The 14412-nt window shown below is 41.1% G+C and overlaps 2 protein-coding genes across 2 annotated transcripts; one reads left to right on the top strand and one right to left on the bottom strand.

Annotated features, from left to right (window-relative positions):
* Positions 1 to 1183: 1183 nt before the first annotated feature.
* On the bottom strand, positions 1184 to 8104 carry LOC113532919 (DOMON domain-containing protein FRRS1L). The gene is made up of 5 exons (XM_026924642.3): positions 7720 to 8104; positions 4770 to 4854; positions 3994 to 4132; positions 3605 to 3851; positions 1184 to 2529 (listed from the first exon to the last, which is right to left on the bottom strand). The coding sequence occupies exons 1-5, from the start codon at positions 7910 to 7912 to the stop codon at positions 2357 to 2359; spliced, it is 837 nt and encodes a 278-aa protein (XP_026780443.1). The 5' UTR covers positions 7913 to 8104; the 3' UTR covers positions 1184 to 2356.
* A 2720-nt stretch (positions 8105 to 10824) lies between these two features.
* On the top strand, positions 10825 to 13493 carry LOC117597183 (uncharacterized). The gene is made up of 7 exons (XM_053227992.1): positions 10825 to 11883; positions 11964 to 12008; positions 12085 to 12132; positions 12226 to 12525; positions 12615 to 12680; positions 12817 to 12945; positions 13030 to 13493. The coding sequence occupies exons 1-7, from the start codon at positions 11871 to 11873 to the stop codon at positions 13212 to 13214; spliced, it is 786 nt and encodes a 261-aa protein (XP_053083967.1). The 5' UTR covers positions 10825 to 11870; the 3' UTR covers positions 13215 to 13493.
* The last annotated feature ends 919 nt before the right edge of the window (positions 13494 to 14412 follow it).

Raw genomic sequence — 14412 nt, 5'->3', positions numbered from 1 at the left:
AGCTGAAAGAGTTGGCTCTTGTTGGTGAGCAGAGCCAAGTAAGCTGAATAACAGGAATTCCTATCACTTATGCAACATCAGGAAATTTCACTATCAAATCAGCAGCCTGAAAAATGTAGGCCACCAAACATCTTCTGACCAAGACCACACCCATGACTAGAACAGACCATTTAAACTGGGTTTAAATGGAACTCTATGTGTATACAAAGCAAAAGAAATATATCACAATGTTATCTTGCTGTTTTCCTCTGAGCATGTGCATGTGTAAACAGACATGGCTACATGGCTAGCACAGAGTGGTGAAATATAATTGTGGGGTTTGTTAGCCAATGACAAGGAAATAGTGATTGTACAACATTGCAAAACCTTTAAAATAACAAATCACATTAATGGGGGGCGGGGTTAGCACTATTGCCCTGGGGGTTCGAGTCCCGCCTCTGCCCCATGTGCAGGGCCTTCCTCCGGTTTCCTCCCCCATTCCAAAGACATGTGTTGTAGGCTGATTGGCCTTTCCAAATTGTCCATAGTGTGTGAATGTGTTTGTGCGATTGTGCCCTGTGATGGGCTGGCACTCTGTCCAGGGTGTCCCCTGCCTTGTGCCCCGAGTCCCATGGGATAGGCTCCAGGTTACCCCCAGCCCTGTGCAGGATAAGCGGTACAGAAAATGGATGGATGTATGGAAATCACATTAATATAGCCACCACTATGGTAATAATAAATTCTACCACAGCACTGTTGAATTCTCAATTCTGGTTTATTATAAGGTATAGATTAAATTTCTATAAAAGCAGATCTGATGGTCATGCTGGCTATAATTAAAATCACAGGTCAGCATTAATGCACTGCTTGTAATAAGTTATTGTTTCTACAGTAACAGCTAATTCACAAGGACTTATAGGATTGTATGGTGGATGACTCGCGTAGTCTAAGACTAATGATAAACAACTTTAAAAACGTGTTATTTAACAAATAAAAACATTTATTGATATCATGATGCTTAGAGAGGTTTATATAACATTTATCATTTATGGAAGGAGTCTTCAGTGTCAGTCTTTTGTTATTATCATAGGTAAATTTGTAACATTAAGTTTTCCACCAAGGAAAAGTTTTCAGAATAGAGGGCTTTGCAGGTTCTACCATTTTATTAACTTCAAGAGAGATAAAAAAAAGAGAGAGAGGCTGGTGAGGGAATGATTGTTTATAGCTGTTATAATGAAATTAATAACCAGAATTAACTTTAAACTTGTTCCACAACATTAAATATTGCTGTAAGTGTTTGAAATGTACAATGTGTTGTTCACTGATAAATAAAAAAGTAATGTAATCAACATTTCAGGGTGTGCTGTGTGAGGAAAATAATCAACTTCGGGTGGTAACAGTAACTCAGGCCACATCACATCACCCCGTCTTGGATTAGTTTCCTATAACAGCATACACTGTTGGGTTTTATTCCTTACTTAATCCAATTTAGTCCATAACATGATGAACAAACAACCAGAGAGGGCTACACTTTATTAATGAGATATCAATAACAGATAAACACTGATTTAGTAAATGCAAAACAAGTTTTCTACAGTTTATGTGGAATATAAATACTGCTCCAATTTTATGTCAAAATAGCACATAAAAAAGACGCCCTAGTGGAGACCTGTGTCTGTGGAATGGCTCAGAAAATACTGGTTTGCTGGCATGCTTCAGCTAGTTCCGAGTTGCTAATACTACTGCTGCGATGCTGGAGCGTTGTGGTTGTAAGACGTACGTGGGCTTAAAGTTGTTAGAATGTGTTATTTCAACAGATAACAGACATTGCTTCACAGTCATACTATAATATTATATTTTAGAGAACTTCAGTGTGTTACCCAGACATTATCCTAGACATTTCTGTTATAATGCAGAATAGCTGCGTCTGATTCTTTGTCAAGAATCAGCGCCTCCTAGTGATACTGGGAGCAAAATATCACTTAGTGTGTGATGCTACTGTGAACAAACTGGCACTTGCATGTACAGTATTTGGCACTTGATTTGTCAAGCTGTGAATGAATACAGAACATATCAGCAACACTGGAGATGCATGTGATGAAAAAGCTAAGGCATTTCATCTATATGGCCTCTGAGCTTGATGAATAATATGCTCTATAGTAATACAGCCTTCTTCCTAGAACTGTATCTGTACTGCATACATCTAGCTTGCTGCAGATGATTAGCTGTTCTGGTTATTTCAATACACAGCTTGTTTTTTATTTTGATTATTCTCCAACACTGTTTTATTGCTGCCTGTCTCTAATGCTGTTAAGTCGTAATAATCCCTGCCTGTTTTCATGGTGAAATCATGTTTCCCACTAGTATGCCATCCTGGCTATGGGCTTCCCATGAGCAGGTAGAATGTAAGGGCCACAATGAGCAGGAGGCAGAACGGGGATGAAAACGTCTGGTAGGCTGTAGCTGGCATGAAAATGTCCTCATATTTATAAATGCTGATCATGTGATCAGACACTGGGGGTGTGTCAATGTCGTGCCTTGTTATGGAACCTGGGGAAAAATAAAGACAGGAATGTTAGCTCAGATAGCCATGTGGTAATGTTACATACTGAAGATTGTTAAAAAAAAAAAAAAAAAAGACATAAATTGTGATAGTTCTGTGTAGAGTGGATTAATGTCTGAGTAATGCCACTTTAATAGGAACACCTATACACCTGCTCTTTTATGCACATATCCAATCATTCAATCGTGTGGCAGCAGCACAATGCATAAAATCATGCAGATACAGGTCGAGAGCTTCAGATAATGTTCACATCAATCATCAGAATGGGGAAGAAGTGCGATCTCAGTGACTATATCCGTGGCATGATTGTTGGAACCAGAAGGGCCGGTATGAGAAATTCTCTCGTGAGAATTTCACACACAACAGTCGCTAGAGTTTACACAGAAGCCTTGTTGATAAGAGAGGTCAGAGGAAAATGACCAGATTGTTTCGAGCTGCCAGGATATAGTAACTCATATAATCACTCTTTACAACCGTAGTGAGCATAAAAGCATCTCAGCATGCACAAAACATCAAACCTTGAGGTGGATGGGCTACAACAGCAGCAGACTACATCAGGTTCCAATCCTGTCAGCCAAGAACAGGAATCTGAGGCAATCATGGGCACAGGCTCACCCAAACTGGACAGTTGAAGACTGGAAAAAAAAAATCACCTGGTCTTCTTCCAGTCTTCAATTGTCCAGTTTCAGTGAGTCTGTGCCCATGATAGAATCAGAAAATATTGTGGGAAGGTACAAACAAAAATAATATCTGCACAAACAGGATTTTAAAAACAGCCCTGGCCACAACAGTTATGAACCTGAGTGATGTAGTTGAGGAACTGTAAGATCCAGATTTTACAGACCAAGAAAGAAACAAAGAAGAAACATACTGACGTACATACAAACCTACCATTCCAATTTAGGCCACACCCACTTTTTATTTAAATCACATACCATCTGGTTGAGAGTAGAGAGTTGAGAGTGGAGGTGTGCATTGAGACAGAGATCCCATGGGACACAACATGCAATACTAAACAGATACAGATAAAGGCAATGTGTTACACCCCTAATACACACATACCTTGTATAGCAGGTCCCCAGGCAAACAGGTAGTACCAGCTGAGATGCAGGTCTACCAGCGTTTCCTCACGTGGCACATGAAGTGGGCGCTTAAAGCGACAAGTCACCCGATTGTTCTCGAAGAGGCCCTCCTCATCCCGCGCTGGGTTTCGCCTGATCTCTTTGGCCCACTGGCCCACGTTATAGAAATGATGGATCCTCACCCGCCCGTTATCATCGTGGACGCAGCCCATGACATCATCACCTCCCTGGGAGAGGGATAACAGTTTATAACCATGACTGAAAATGAAATCATTAAAACATATTGAATAGCATTCTTGGTTGCTTCTAAAATATCCGCCCTTGCTTATCTCAGATCCACATTTTTAATTCGCTTTCTTTTATAATTACCATTTTCTTGTCAGAAGAAAAGCCGACAGCAACCCAGCCATCTGTGTCTGCACTCATCTCGAACTCAACATCTGTACCGATGCGCCTGTAACTTAGGAAATATTCGCATGTTTCTGCATCACAGCCCGGCTTTCCATACCTATACACACACACAAATAAATATAGACAGAGATAAAGAGACATATATATTGCTTTTAGGAACTTCAACAGTTTGTTTATATTTATTGCTCCTTATTATTTATATATAACACTTTAATTGATTTAACTGACATTAGTGACCGTTATGTGAACTGTATGTAGCTGGACTAAGCCAAATTAGTCGACATTGTGTTATCAGTGTGATTCCTAACAAAAACTGATATGTAAGAAATAAAACATGTCTTAGTGTGCTGCTACAGGAAAATAATCAAAAACACCATTGTGTGATGATTATATTGATTACTCTCCAATAACAGCACGCCGCAAAGTATTTCGTTCCCGTTGTACCACAGTGATTTGAAAATGAATATAATTTTTAATTTAGTAATGAATGACACGTCATATATTTTATCTATTTACAGTTACATTTCATGTTGGAGCAACTGCCATACATTATAATGTATTGTAATGCCACATTAATATAAACCTTACAGCCGGAACTACTGTCAGAGCTGCTGTTATAGAAAATTAATCAACATCTTCTGACCAATCAGAATCAGGAATTAAAGAATGCCATGGTATAAGTATGTTCTAATGCATAGCATATCAGTATGTTAAATATTAAACTTTAAGCTCACCTGATACAGCCTTTCGTTACTCCACAGTCGCTGACTTTGATGCGGGCAAAAGGGTCAACAGGCGGTGCAGTTGGGAAGGGATAACCTGGGTGACACATATCAAAGACAAAGACCTGTTTCATTCACTGTATAAGAGTGATTAACAGAAACAGAATAAAAAATAGACAATCGTGGTTTCCATTTATATATGAAAATGCATTATGTCTGGCAGCAGAGATGTCACTATATTTTTGTCACTATATGGACAAAAGTATGTGGAATCCTGACCATCACACCCCGCATGTGCAAGTTGAACATCCCATTCCAAAGTTGGTCACCGCTTTGCTGCTGTAACAACCTCCACTCTTCTAGGAAAGCTTTCCTCTAGATTTTGGAGCATGGCTGTGGGGATGTGCTCACTCAGCCACAAGAGTGTTAGTGAGGTCAGGCACTGATGTCGGGTGAGGAGGCCTGGGGTGCAGTCAGTGTTCCAGTTCATCCCAAAGGTGTTCAGTGGGATTGAGGTCAGGGTTCTGTGCAGGCCACTCGAGTTTCTCCACTCCAACCTTGGAACAGGTTTGGGCCCCTTAGTTCCAGTGAAGGGAAACTGCAATGCTATAGCATACAAAGACATCCTATACAATTGTGTGCTTCCAACTTTGTGGCAACAGTCTGGGGAAGAAGCACATATGGGTGTGATGGTCAGGTGTCTACATACATTTGGCCATATAGAGTAAGAGCTCTGAAGAGCTCAATCAGAATACCAAAGAATTTGAACAAATGTCATTTGAAGAAACTGGGGAAGTGGGCGTGGTTGTGGACTTGGTGTTGGGGCTGTGCCTTACATATTCCAAAAGTTGCATAATATGCACATTTTGTTAGAGCATCACCAACAGAATACCTAGGGCCTGGTGATGAGGAGTCACAGTCTTCAGGAAACCAAGTACTAAACTTAAGTTTGACCCACTGAATCTGGGAAAAGCCTGACTGGGCTATTCTAACTCACGACTGAGCCATTCTAACACATTCAGGTTGTTCTGAACCACTACAGTATAGCTTTGGAAGTATGATTACTGTCATCTTCCTGTTGGAAGGTAAACCTCTGCTCAAGTCTCTTGTAGACTGGAACATGTTTTCTTCTAGAGTTCTCCTGTATTTCGCTTCATGCATTGTGCCCTCAACCCTGAGCAGTTTCCCAGTCCCTGCTGATAAAAAGCAGCCCCATAGCATGACTCTACCACCACCATGTTTCACTGTGGGGATGGTGTTCTCACAGTAATGAGCAGTATTGGGTTTCTGCCAAATGTGTGCCAAGGCCAAATAAGTCTCACCAGACCAACAAACATTTTTTCCACATGTTCGCTGAATCTCCAAAGCCAGATGTCATGTCTTTTTTCAGTAATGGCTTTGTTTCTCACTACACTTCCATAAAGCCCAGTTATAGTCAGTGTCCATGCTATAGGTGCCCTGTGAACAGCTTCTCCTGTATATGCTGTGGATCTCTCCAGCTCCTTCAGGCTTGCTTCGCAATTGTGGAGTCAGTTGGTGACTTGATTCGATAGAGCTCCTTTAGGTATTTTAGGAATGTTGTCTAACAAACTCTGGTGGCAAGACACTGTAAATACCCTCAAATGAAAGCTGATATTTAATTTAGTGACATTAAATAATTTCTTCACTTCAGAACCGGTCATAAAACTGAAAATTAAAAAAAAATGTGGTCATTGAGGTGGGATGGGATGAAAGACACACACACACACACACACACACACACACATACACACACACACACACACAGAGGGGTAATTTAGCATAACCAATCCATCTACCAGCATATTTTTCAGAGGTGGGTGAAACCAGAGAACCTGGAGGAAACCCACACAGACAGTCAGAACAAATGCAGAACTCCACAGAGACTCAGCATCAGACTGGGGACCCTTGAGCTATGAGGCAGCAAATTACCCAGTACATTCCGTTGCTTTAAAAAGTAATATTAAAGTTTTTTTTTTTATTTCATTGCCTGTGGCCCCTATCAGGGCATAAGCCTCTAACAAGATCTCTCCACACATTTCAATCCTGGGCCAGTCATTCCAGTTGTCCTCAGGTGAGTCCTGTTCTCTTGATGTCTGCCTCCAGGTCACGACTCCAAAGTGTTCCTTGGTTGGCCCCCTTTCCTTTTACCCTGTGGGTTCCAGGTGAGGTTTGCTTTACTATCCTGGATGTACGTTTGCGGAGGTTGTGGTCAATCCACCTCCAGCACCTTTGGAGAATCTCTACCTCTACCATCTGCTCTCCCATTCACAGCCACAGGTTTTGATTGCTGATAGCAGATCCGAAGGATCCTTCTGAGGCAGGCGTTGATGAAGGTTTGGATTCTTTTCATGGTTACGATAGTGTTTCTCCATGTTTCAGCTCTATAGAGTAGCACAGGCTTTACAGCGTTGTTGAAGATCCTTATGTTGATGTTGGTGGTCAGGTTTGTGGCATTCCAGATGTTCCTCAGATGCTGGAAAGCTGACTTTGCTTTGCCTATTCGAGTATTAAAGTGCTTGTTATTAAAGTATCTGGATATTTTAAATCGAAGGAAATACAACCAATATTATTTAAAAGTCAGTAGACAGTAAGTGGCCTGTTGTGCTGAGCAGCTTCAGGCAGAGGGCGTGGCTTAAGCCTCAGTCAGGGGCGCTGACCGCGGTGCTGACTGAAGCCCTGCTTCCAAAACAAGGCACTACATGACACAGAGGCTATTCAACATTCAAAACCGCACTTTAACTAATTTCTTAAATATTATACATGTTTTTAATACAGCATATTTCTAACGAAGCCATAACGTCCTTCTGTATGTCCAAAAAATAAAAAGAGAAGGCTTCGAAATAAGCTTTCTGTTCATTTTCAACAGGCCCACAACAACACTCAACGAAAAGACTAAACATATCCGTAAACACAGCCAGTTAGCAGTAACCCGGTTTATTACCTTCGTCTGAAAGGTATCTAGACTCCAGAAATTCGGAAGCGAAAGTGCTGTAGGAATCCTTGTGGTGCTCGTTGTGTCCCGGCTCTCCCTGCTCTCCATGGCCGCTCCGGAGTGTGTTATCGTCGGTAGGGCTTCCTGTGACCAGCCGCCACAGGCTCGGCTCCAGCAGCAGCACAAAGAGATGCACAAACATCACCAGAGGTTTCTAACGAGATTTATTTATCAAACCAAAAATAAAGAAGTGGAATGTAAGCGTTGAGTCGCATTCCAGTGCCTAATATTGGGCTGTAAAGCGCCTTAAGCCGATTAGATAATGTTTATGAATGAAGGAAATTCAGCTAATAATGAAGATGATGCGCGAGCGAAGGGGCTTGAAGTGGAGAGGCCAATAAGGCTGTACCAAGTACCTCAGAGGGGGAGTTCTAGTATGCACAACGGTGCTTTGGCTAAAAAATAAATTCCTTTGAAAGGCATACATTTTTATCTGACACTAATTTTCCTTTGATTAATTATAAAACACAACATTAGGCCTACTAACACATTTCATTTTGTCAACAAATAGTTTCATAATCTCCGTTCCCCTATCGTCGCCCCAGTTTCTCTCGCCCTCCTCATGTCAATGTACAGAGACTGCCACTGTGCGACTCCAATAAGAGAGCACTACGTGTGATGGAGTAGAGTCATGCTTGCACATTTTATTGTGGCTTGTTTTACTGCCAACATTGTCACATTATCCAGGCAAGTTCAGATGACAGCTAATCCAATCTAATCCAATCCTATTATACTGTGTATAATAACCTAATTGATAGTTTATGATTGTAAATAGATGAGATCAAGTGTATGTGCAGAGATAGGCTAAAGTCATTATAATGGAAAATAGTGCTATCCAATTTATGAAATATTATAAGCCATAATGTTGTTAAATGTAGCACTTAGGCAAAAGCTGTAATATAGGACAGGACTAGTATGTGTTCTTTAACTAGTCGCCCAAACGAAAGTTTTGGCAATGATGCTGAATGTAATCACCTGCATTTAAATCTCAAAACTGAGATAAACTTGAAATGGAAAAACAAAAGCATCCCATTATTTTCATTATGCAAGATTATTGTGTTAATGCAATACATTTTAATAAAGATCAGGAGTATTGTGTCATGTTTATTGCTATAGGAATTGTACAAATTACAGAGTCACAAAATACAGAATTATTCCATTTAACAAAAAGTGCAAAAAAGTTCTTTGTATCACACAGCAATAAAAGCAACAAAGTGCTAAATCCTTAAAGTGCTGATCAGTTGCACTTATGCAAACACTGTAGGTGTTACACACTGGGGATTTTCCTGTGAATCTTGAAAAATCTGTAAGTACATCAATATACAGGGTGTCCCAAAAGTCTGCATACATAGGGGAAATTATCACTTTTTATCAAAATGTATTCCAAAATATTTCATACTTCGTTTATATTATTTTTTTCAGATAACCTTTAAGAATCCCTTTGATAAAATAAGAACGTATTGAAATCATTCCCATGGCTGGATCGGGAAGCTGTTGCAAGGTTTGCGATGGACTTTAACAGGAAGCGTTGCAAGAACATCACACAAGACATTGTTGCCCAACTTATTAACAAATTCAAAACACTGGAAGTGTTGCGGACCAACCGAGACGTGGACGTCCACAAACATGCACTGATGAAGGCACAACCGATGTGGTGCTCACATATATAGTCCCCTGTGTATGGAGACTTTTGAGACACCCTGTAGACTGATCGCAACAATAGAAAGTGGCTGCATCCCTCCTATCCAGAGAGTATCGCCAGTTCCCACTTACTAACAAGCTCGCCTCTATAACATGAATGTTACCAACTGGGGAGAGTGAAGGCTAACACATGCTTCCTTTGAGACCCCTGAAGCCAGCCGACGGATCTTTATAACCTGCTGTTTGTGCTAAATCACAGCTGAACACACTTGGACAAAATCGCTAACTGCCCTGCTCCACATACATGAAAGCAGGGCCAATTATGCCCTTTTGGACTCCCATCCACAGATGGCTGTGACATCTTCAGGATTTAAATTCATGATCTCCTGATGATAGGGTGAATATCTGGTGGGCGTCTATGGTTTTCATCTTGCAACAGTTGGAGCAGATATCAATATTTGTGCATGTAAAAAGCCTGAAAGAGAATGTGAAAAGAGAAAGGTTCATGCTGGCAACTACAGAAGAAGTCCTCACTAAACTCTGATGAAAAAGTTTTTTTCTGTTTAGATGCCGCCAGGAGGTTCTGGAAAATAGTGAAAGCAGTCTGCTCACTAAATATGTCATGTCATTTGCTTGATATTGTTTTAAATGGCTACGATTCAGAATCAGCATTACATAGTTTCTGGCAGATGTTGAAAGGGTTGAAGTGTATGTGGCACAAAAATGAAGCAGCAGGATGCAAGACTGAAACGCAGTCCTTGAGGTCACGGTAAGAGCAGGAGTCAGTCTAATGAAAGGACTGACTGTGTCTTCAGACAGAGTCAGATACAGTTCTTGGGGCAAGCTTGGGGCAATGAGTATGGAGTGAGACTTATGCAACTACAAAAAGAATGATAGAAACCGGCATTGCTGTTGAAGGCACATGAGTCCAAATTGAGAAAGAATGTTTGGCTGGAGTTTGGGCCTGCAAATGCTTGGGGAAAATATCTCAGCTGAATGAACCATTTCAAACTAATACCAGTTTATAAGCCCCTTGTACCTCTCAGAAATAACAAAGATCTTGCTAACAGAAACTTGTCAAATCTCGTGAGGTATGGAGTCTGAATATATACCAGCAAAAACACTGGTAGTAGCTGATGCCCTGTCAAGAAGCCATCTAGACACCACGGACAGCAGCACAGAGGCAGATATAAGTTGCTATGTAGGGTCTGTCATCAACAGTCTTCTAGTATATTATCTACTATAATTTTATTCCAATATCAGAACCTCTGTGAAAGCTTTAACAAACAAAAAACATTCAATTACTTCCACATCATCCTTGCAATTGCACTACAGACCCACTTTCAAGTTCTATTCTCCTTAGAGGCAAAGTATACCCTCTTTCTTCCCCTTAAAAAGCCACATGAGAGAGAATAAACTAACCCCCTTTCATCAAACTGCATTTTGACAGTTTTTCGTCCAATCAGAGTGTGCCACGTCACGAGGTCCCTCCCCTTTTTATCCAATCAGAGCGCACCGTGGTGGGTAGTCCCGCCCCCCTTTCAACCAATGAGATTCTTCTTTTTTTGCAGATGTCCCGCCCCGATCCCCCTCCCTAATTTTTGTGGGTCCGTTCACGCGCATCTGAGTTCCGAGCGGGGGTCCGTTCACGCGCTTCAACCCCCTTTCTCTCTCTCACCCCCTCACCCCCTGGTCAGGGGCCCCGTGCAAATTATCCGGCCTGCGCACGAGGTCGGATTTCAGGCGGCTAGTGTCATGCCGTTCCGGTCTTAAACTTTAGCTAATATTTAATACATCTTAGATAAATTTGGATTAAAGCTAGCTAGCAAAAATTCCCCAATTGGAAGAGTTTAGCAAAAAAAAAAAAAAAAAAAAACCCAGTGCTTAGCATCGGTTAGGTTAGTCTCGCTATTTATATTTAGCCAAGTTTTACCAACAAGCATACATTTAATGCACAATGTACAAATTATTTATGTGTTACTGCTGTGTATAAGTGATTTATTTGAAGCTAGTCAGAGTTGATGGTCGTAGCGATGAACTTTTTTTCCCCTTTCTCCCTGTATCGTGCGATTTCGGATCTTTTATTAATACTTTATTTATTTATTTTTGCAACATAAACGGAATCTCTGTTATATGCAAAAAAAAATAGATTTTATTTCGAGCATCACATTTTATTCTGTTTCCCAGCGCGATCCTCATATTCTGAAAATATATTTTAAAATTATATTTTAATTCATGTACCAGGATTCATTCATTCTGATTCTCTGCGGCCGCAGAGCACGTGTTGACTGAGCAGTCGTGACAGTCTACCCCTCCACCCTCTAAAGAGATGATATGATGCGCCAGGTGTATATGGTTGCTCGAGAACTTGTGACAGGTGTATCGGTGGGAAAAGAACTTTAGGGTATATAAGAAACGAGACGGACTAACATTTTCCATGAAGAAATTCGGGGATCGACATGATGGCTCATGGTAAGAAAACTTGTTGAAATTATAAGGTATTTCTTTTCTCTTAAAAACATTGTTTAAATAATCACTTTATGTATTCTCAGCTTTAAAAGTTCAAGCTGAAATTCACCAGGTGCCTGAGTATCATGGTAAGCTTTTCTATTAATTTCTCTTTTATTTTAACTCTTCTGTACTTTTTTAAATATGTTTTTCTCTTTAATAAAGTTACAGCGGAAGAACTAGAGGGTATTAGCCTCACTCAGACAGACCCAGGTACCGTATCTCTCTCTGTGTTTTTTTTTGTTTTTGACCTCTGTTATTTAGTTCTGGTGAAAAAACTTTTTTTTTTTTTACTACGCGTGACAGATTTTACACGGGGAATTAATCCTGATGAGTTTGCGAGAGGATCGGGAAGCGACAGTCTCGCGGACGATTTGGATTTGATTCTAACAGGGGCCTCGCCAGCGATCTCGCGAGATCGTCGCGTTCCCTCCTCTCCTCCGAGAAGCGGAAATGGCGTAATAGAAATATCAACAACTCCGAGACCGGCGAGGCCGCAATTCGCGAGCGTGACACCAGTTTTAAAAGTCTGTGATGCGCCTCGGCGAGCGAAGAGACGGAGATTAGTCAGTAAGACAGCGTCTCTAGTGAAGCGATTATTTACAGGTTTGTATTATTTCAAATTTTATTATTCAAATATATATATATAAATATAAAGGATCATTAGACAATCTTCTTCTTCTAATCCTCTACAGATTCAGTCGAATCACCCGCGTGTTCAACCAGGGAAGGGGGTTGTGGATCTCAAAGCGTGATTAACGGTGTGTTTTATAAATGTGTGTGTGTGTGTGTGTGTGCGCGTGCGCGCGAGTGTGTGTGTGTGTGTGTGTGTGTGTGTGTGTGTGTGTGTGTGATGATACGTTTTTTTTTGACACGCGCCTTCTTTTTTTAAAACAGAGACCGAAGCGGAGACCGAATCGGATAACGGCCCAGAACCGAATCAGGAAGCAGAGCGAAGTCGGAGAGAGCGCCAGAGTCCCACTAGACCCCTGTTTAAGCGCAGGTTTCCTCAGGCTGACCCCGCCGGTATGTATACGTTGTATATTTTTGTATTTCTTCTTTATATACCTATACGTATAAGATTTTGATAGGGGTTTTTATTTTTTTCAGCCAGCGTCTCTAACCAGGAAGCGAGACCTGAACGGGCCCGTCGGTTGAGAATAGCGCCACCTCTCCGCCAGCGCCGTGACAGCGGAATCTTGCGACTCGCTGAAATAACTAGCGATTTGATTCGCGACCTGATTCGTGACTACAGCGCCACGTTTTCTAACGCGTGTGAAAAAGGTTTTGTGTGAAAGGTTTGAATGCATGTCCGTGTCGAGCTATATTTTGATGTTGTGAATTCATGTTTTCGAATGTATGTTAGCATCAGGGAAATATTTCTGACATTGTGAATGCTGGGTTATAGATAGGGGAAAATTATATAATAAAAGTGTGCAAGAAAAATAAAAAAAAATCATTTAACCCTGAGGTGTGACGTTTTATTTAGACCCCTCGTTAAAAGTAAAACCATACGAGATAAACCAAAAAACATAACACTATAAAACACTATAAATATAAACACTATAAATATATAAACACTATAAACATTATAAATCATATAAACACTATAAAACATATAAAATAAATACATATATATTAAATATATATATAAAATACATTTCATTAAAAAAAAAATAAAAAAATACATATATAATTTAAAAAAAATGGATGAGACTTTAGAACGGGTCCTTGCCGAATTAAGGCTGAGCGTAGAAGGGCTACGGCTTATCCGCCCCTCCTTTCACATAGACATGCAGCAGGACATATACAATAATGCCTCGATGATCCAGCAAGATCCTCTACAGGCAATAGAAAATGCAATCCTCGGTCTAAATAGGCACGATGATCCATTTCTGGAAATCGAGGCCGCTATTCGTTCTATAAGCACAGAAGAAGAAGAGGGGGAAAGAAGGCCGCACAGTGAGGGGGTAGAAGGAGGTGTGGAGGGTGAGGGGGAGGGGATAGAGGAAGAAGTACCAGAAGGAGGGGTCGCGGGTGAAGCGGTAGAATTGGGAGAAGGAGGGGGTGGAGGGGATGGGAGCGGTGCTGATAGTGAAGAGACACAGGTAGGAGGAGGAGGAGGTGAAAGAGAAATCGAAGTCACGACGCACGAGAATTTTAATACTGTAAAAATGAGACGCGTGTTAACAATCCCTCCACCAGGGGATGAGCCTGATATCGCTACGTTTTATCAAAACGTGATCGGTCTCATTCGGGAATTGGTCGATGATGCGAGAGCCGTAGCTGGGAGGGGGGACTTGGTACAGTTAAGTGTAGAGGGTGAAAATGTAAGAGTTCACGCGTCGGTAGTCGCCGACGGCACGGGTGAAAATATTCTACCCGTTTTTGAAGATATGCTCGATCGGTTAGTACAGTCGAATACCGGGGTTGTGGCGAATGAAAGAGTGGATCTGATTGTTCAGGTGGTGCAGAACCCTAGAGGCGGGGGAA

This window comes from Pangasianodon hypophthalmus, chromosome 22 (assembly GCF_027358585.1).
Source record: "Pangasianodon hypophthalmus isolate fPanHyp1 chromosome 22, fPanHyp1.pri, whole genome shotgun sequence".
Lineage (NCBI taxonomy): Eukaryota > Metazoa > Chordata > Actinopteri > Siluriformes > Pangasiidae > Pangasianodon > Pangasianodon hypophthalmus.
Note: the sequence above shows the minus strand (reverse complement) of the source record. Positions and strands in the feature narration are given on the sequence as shown.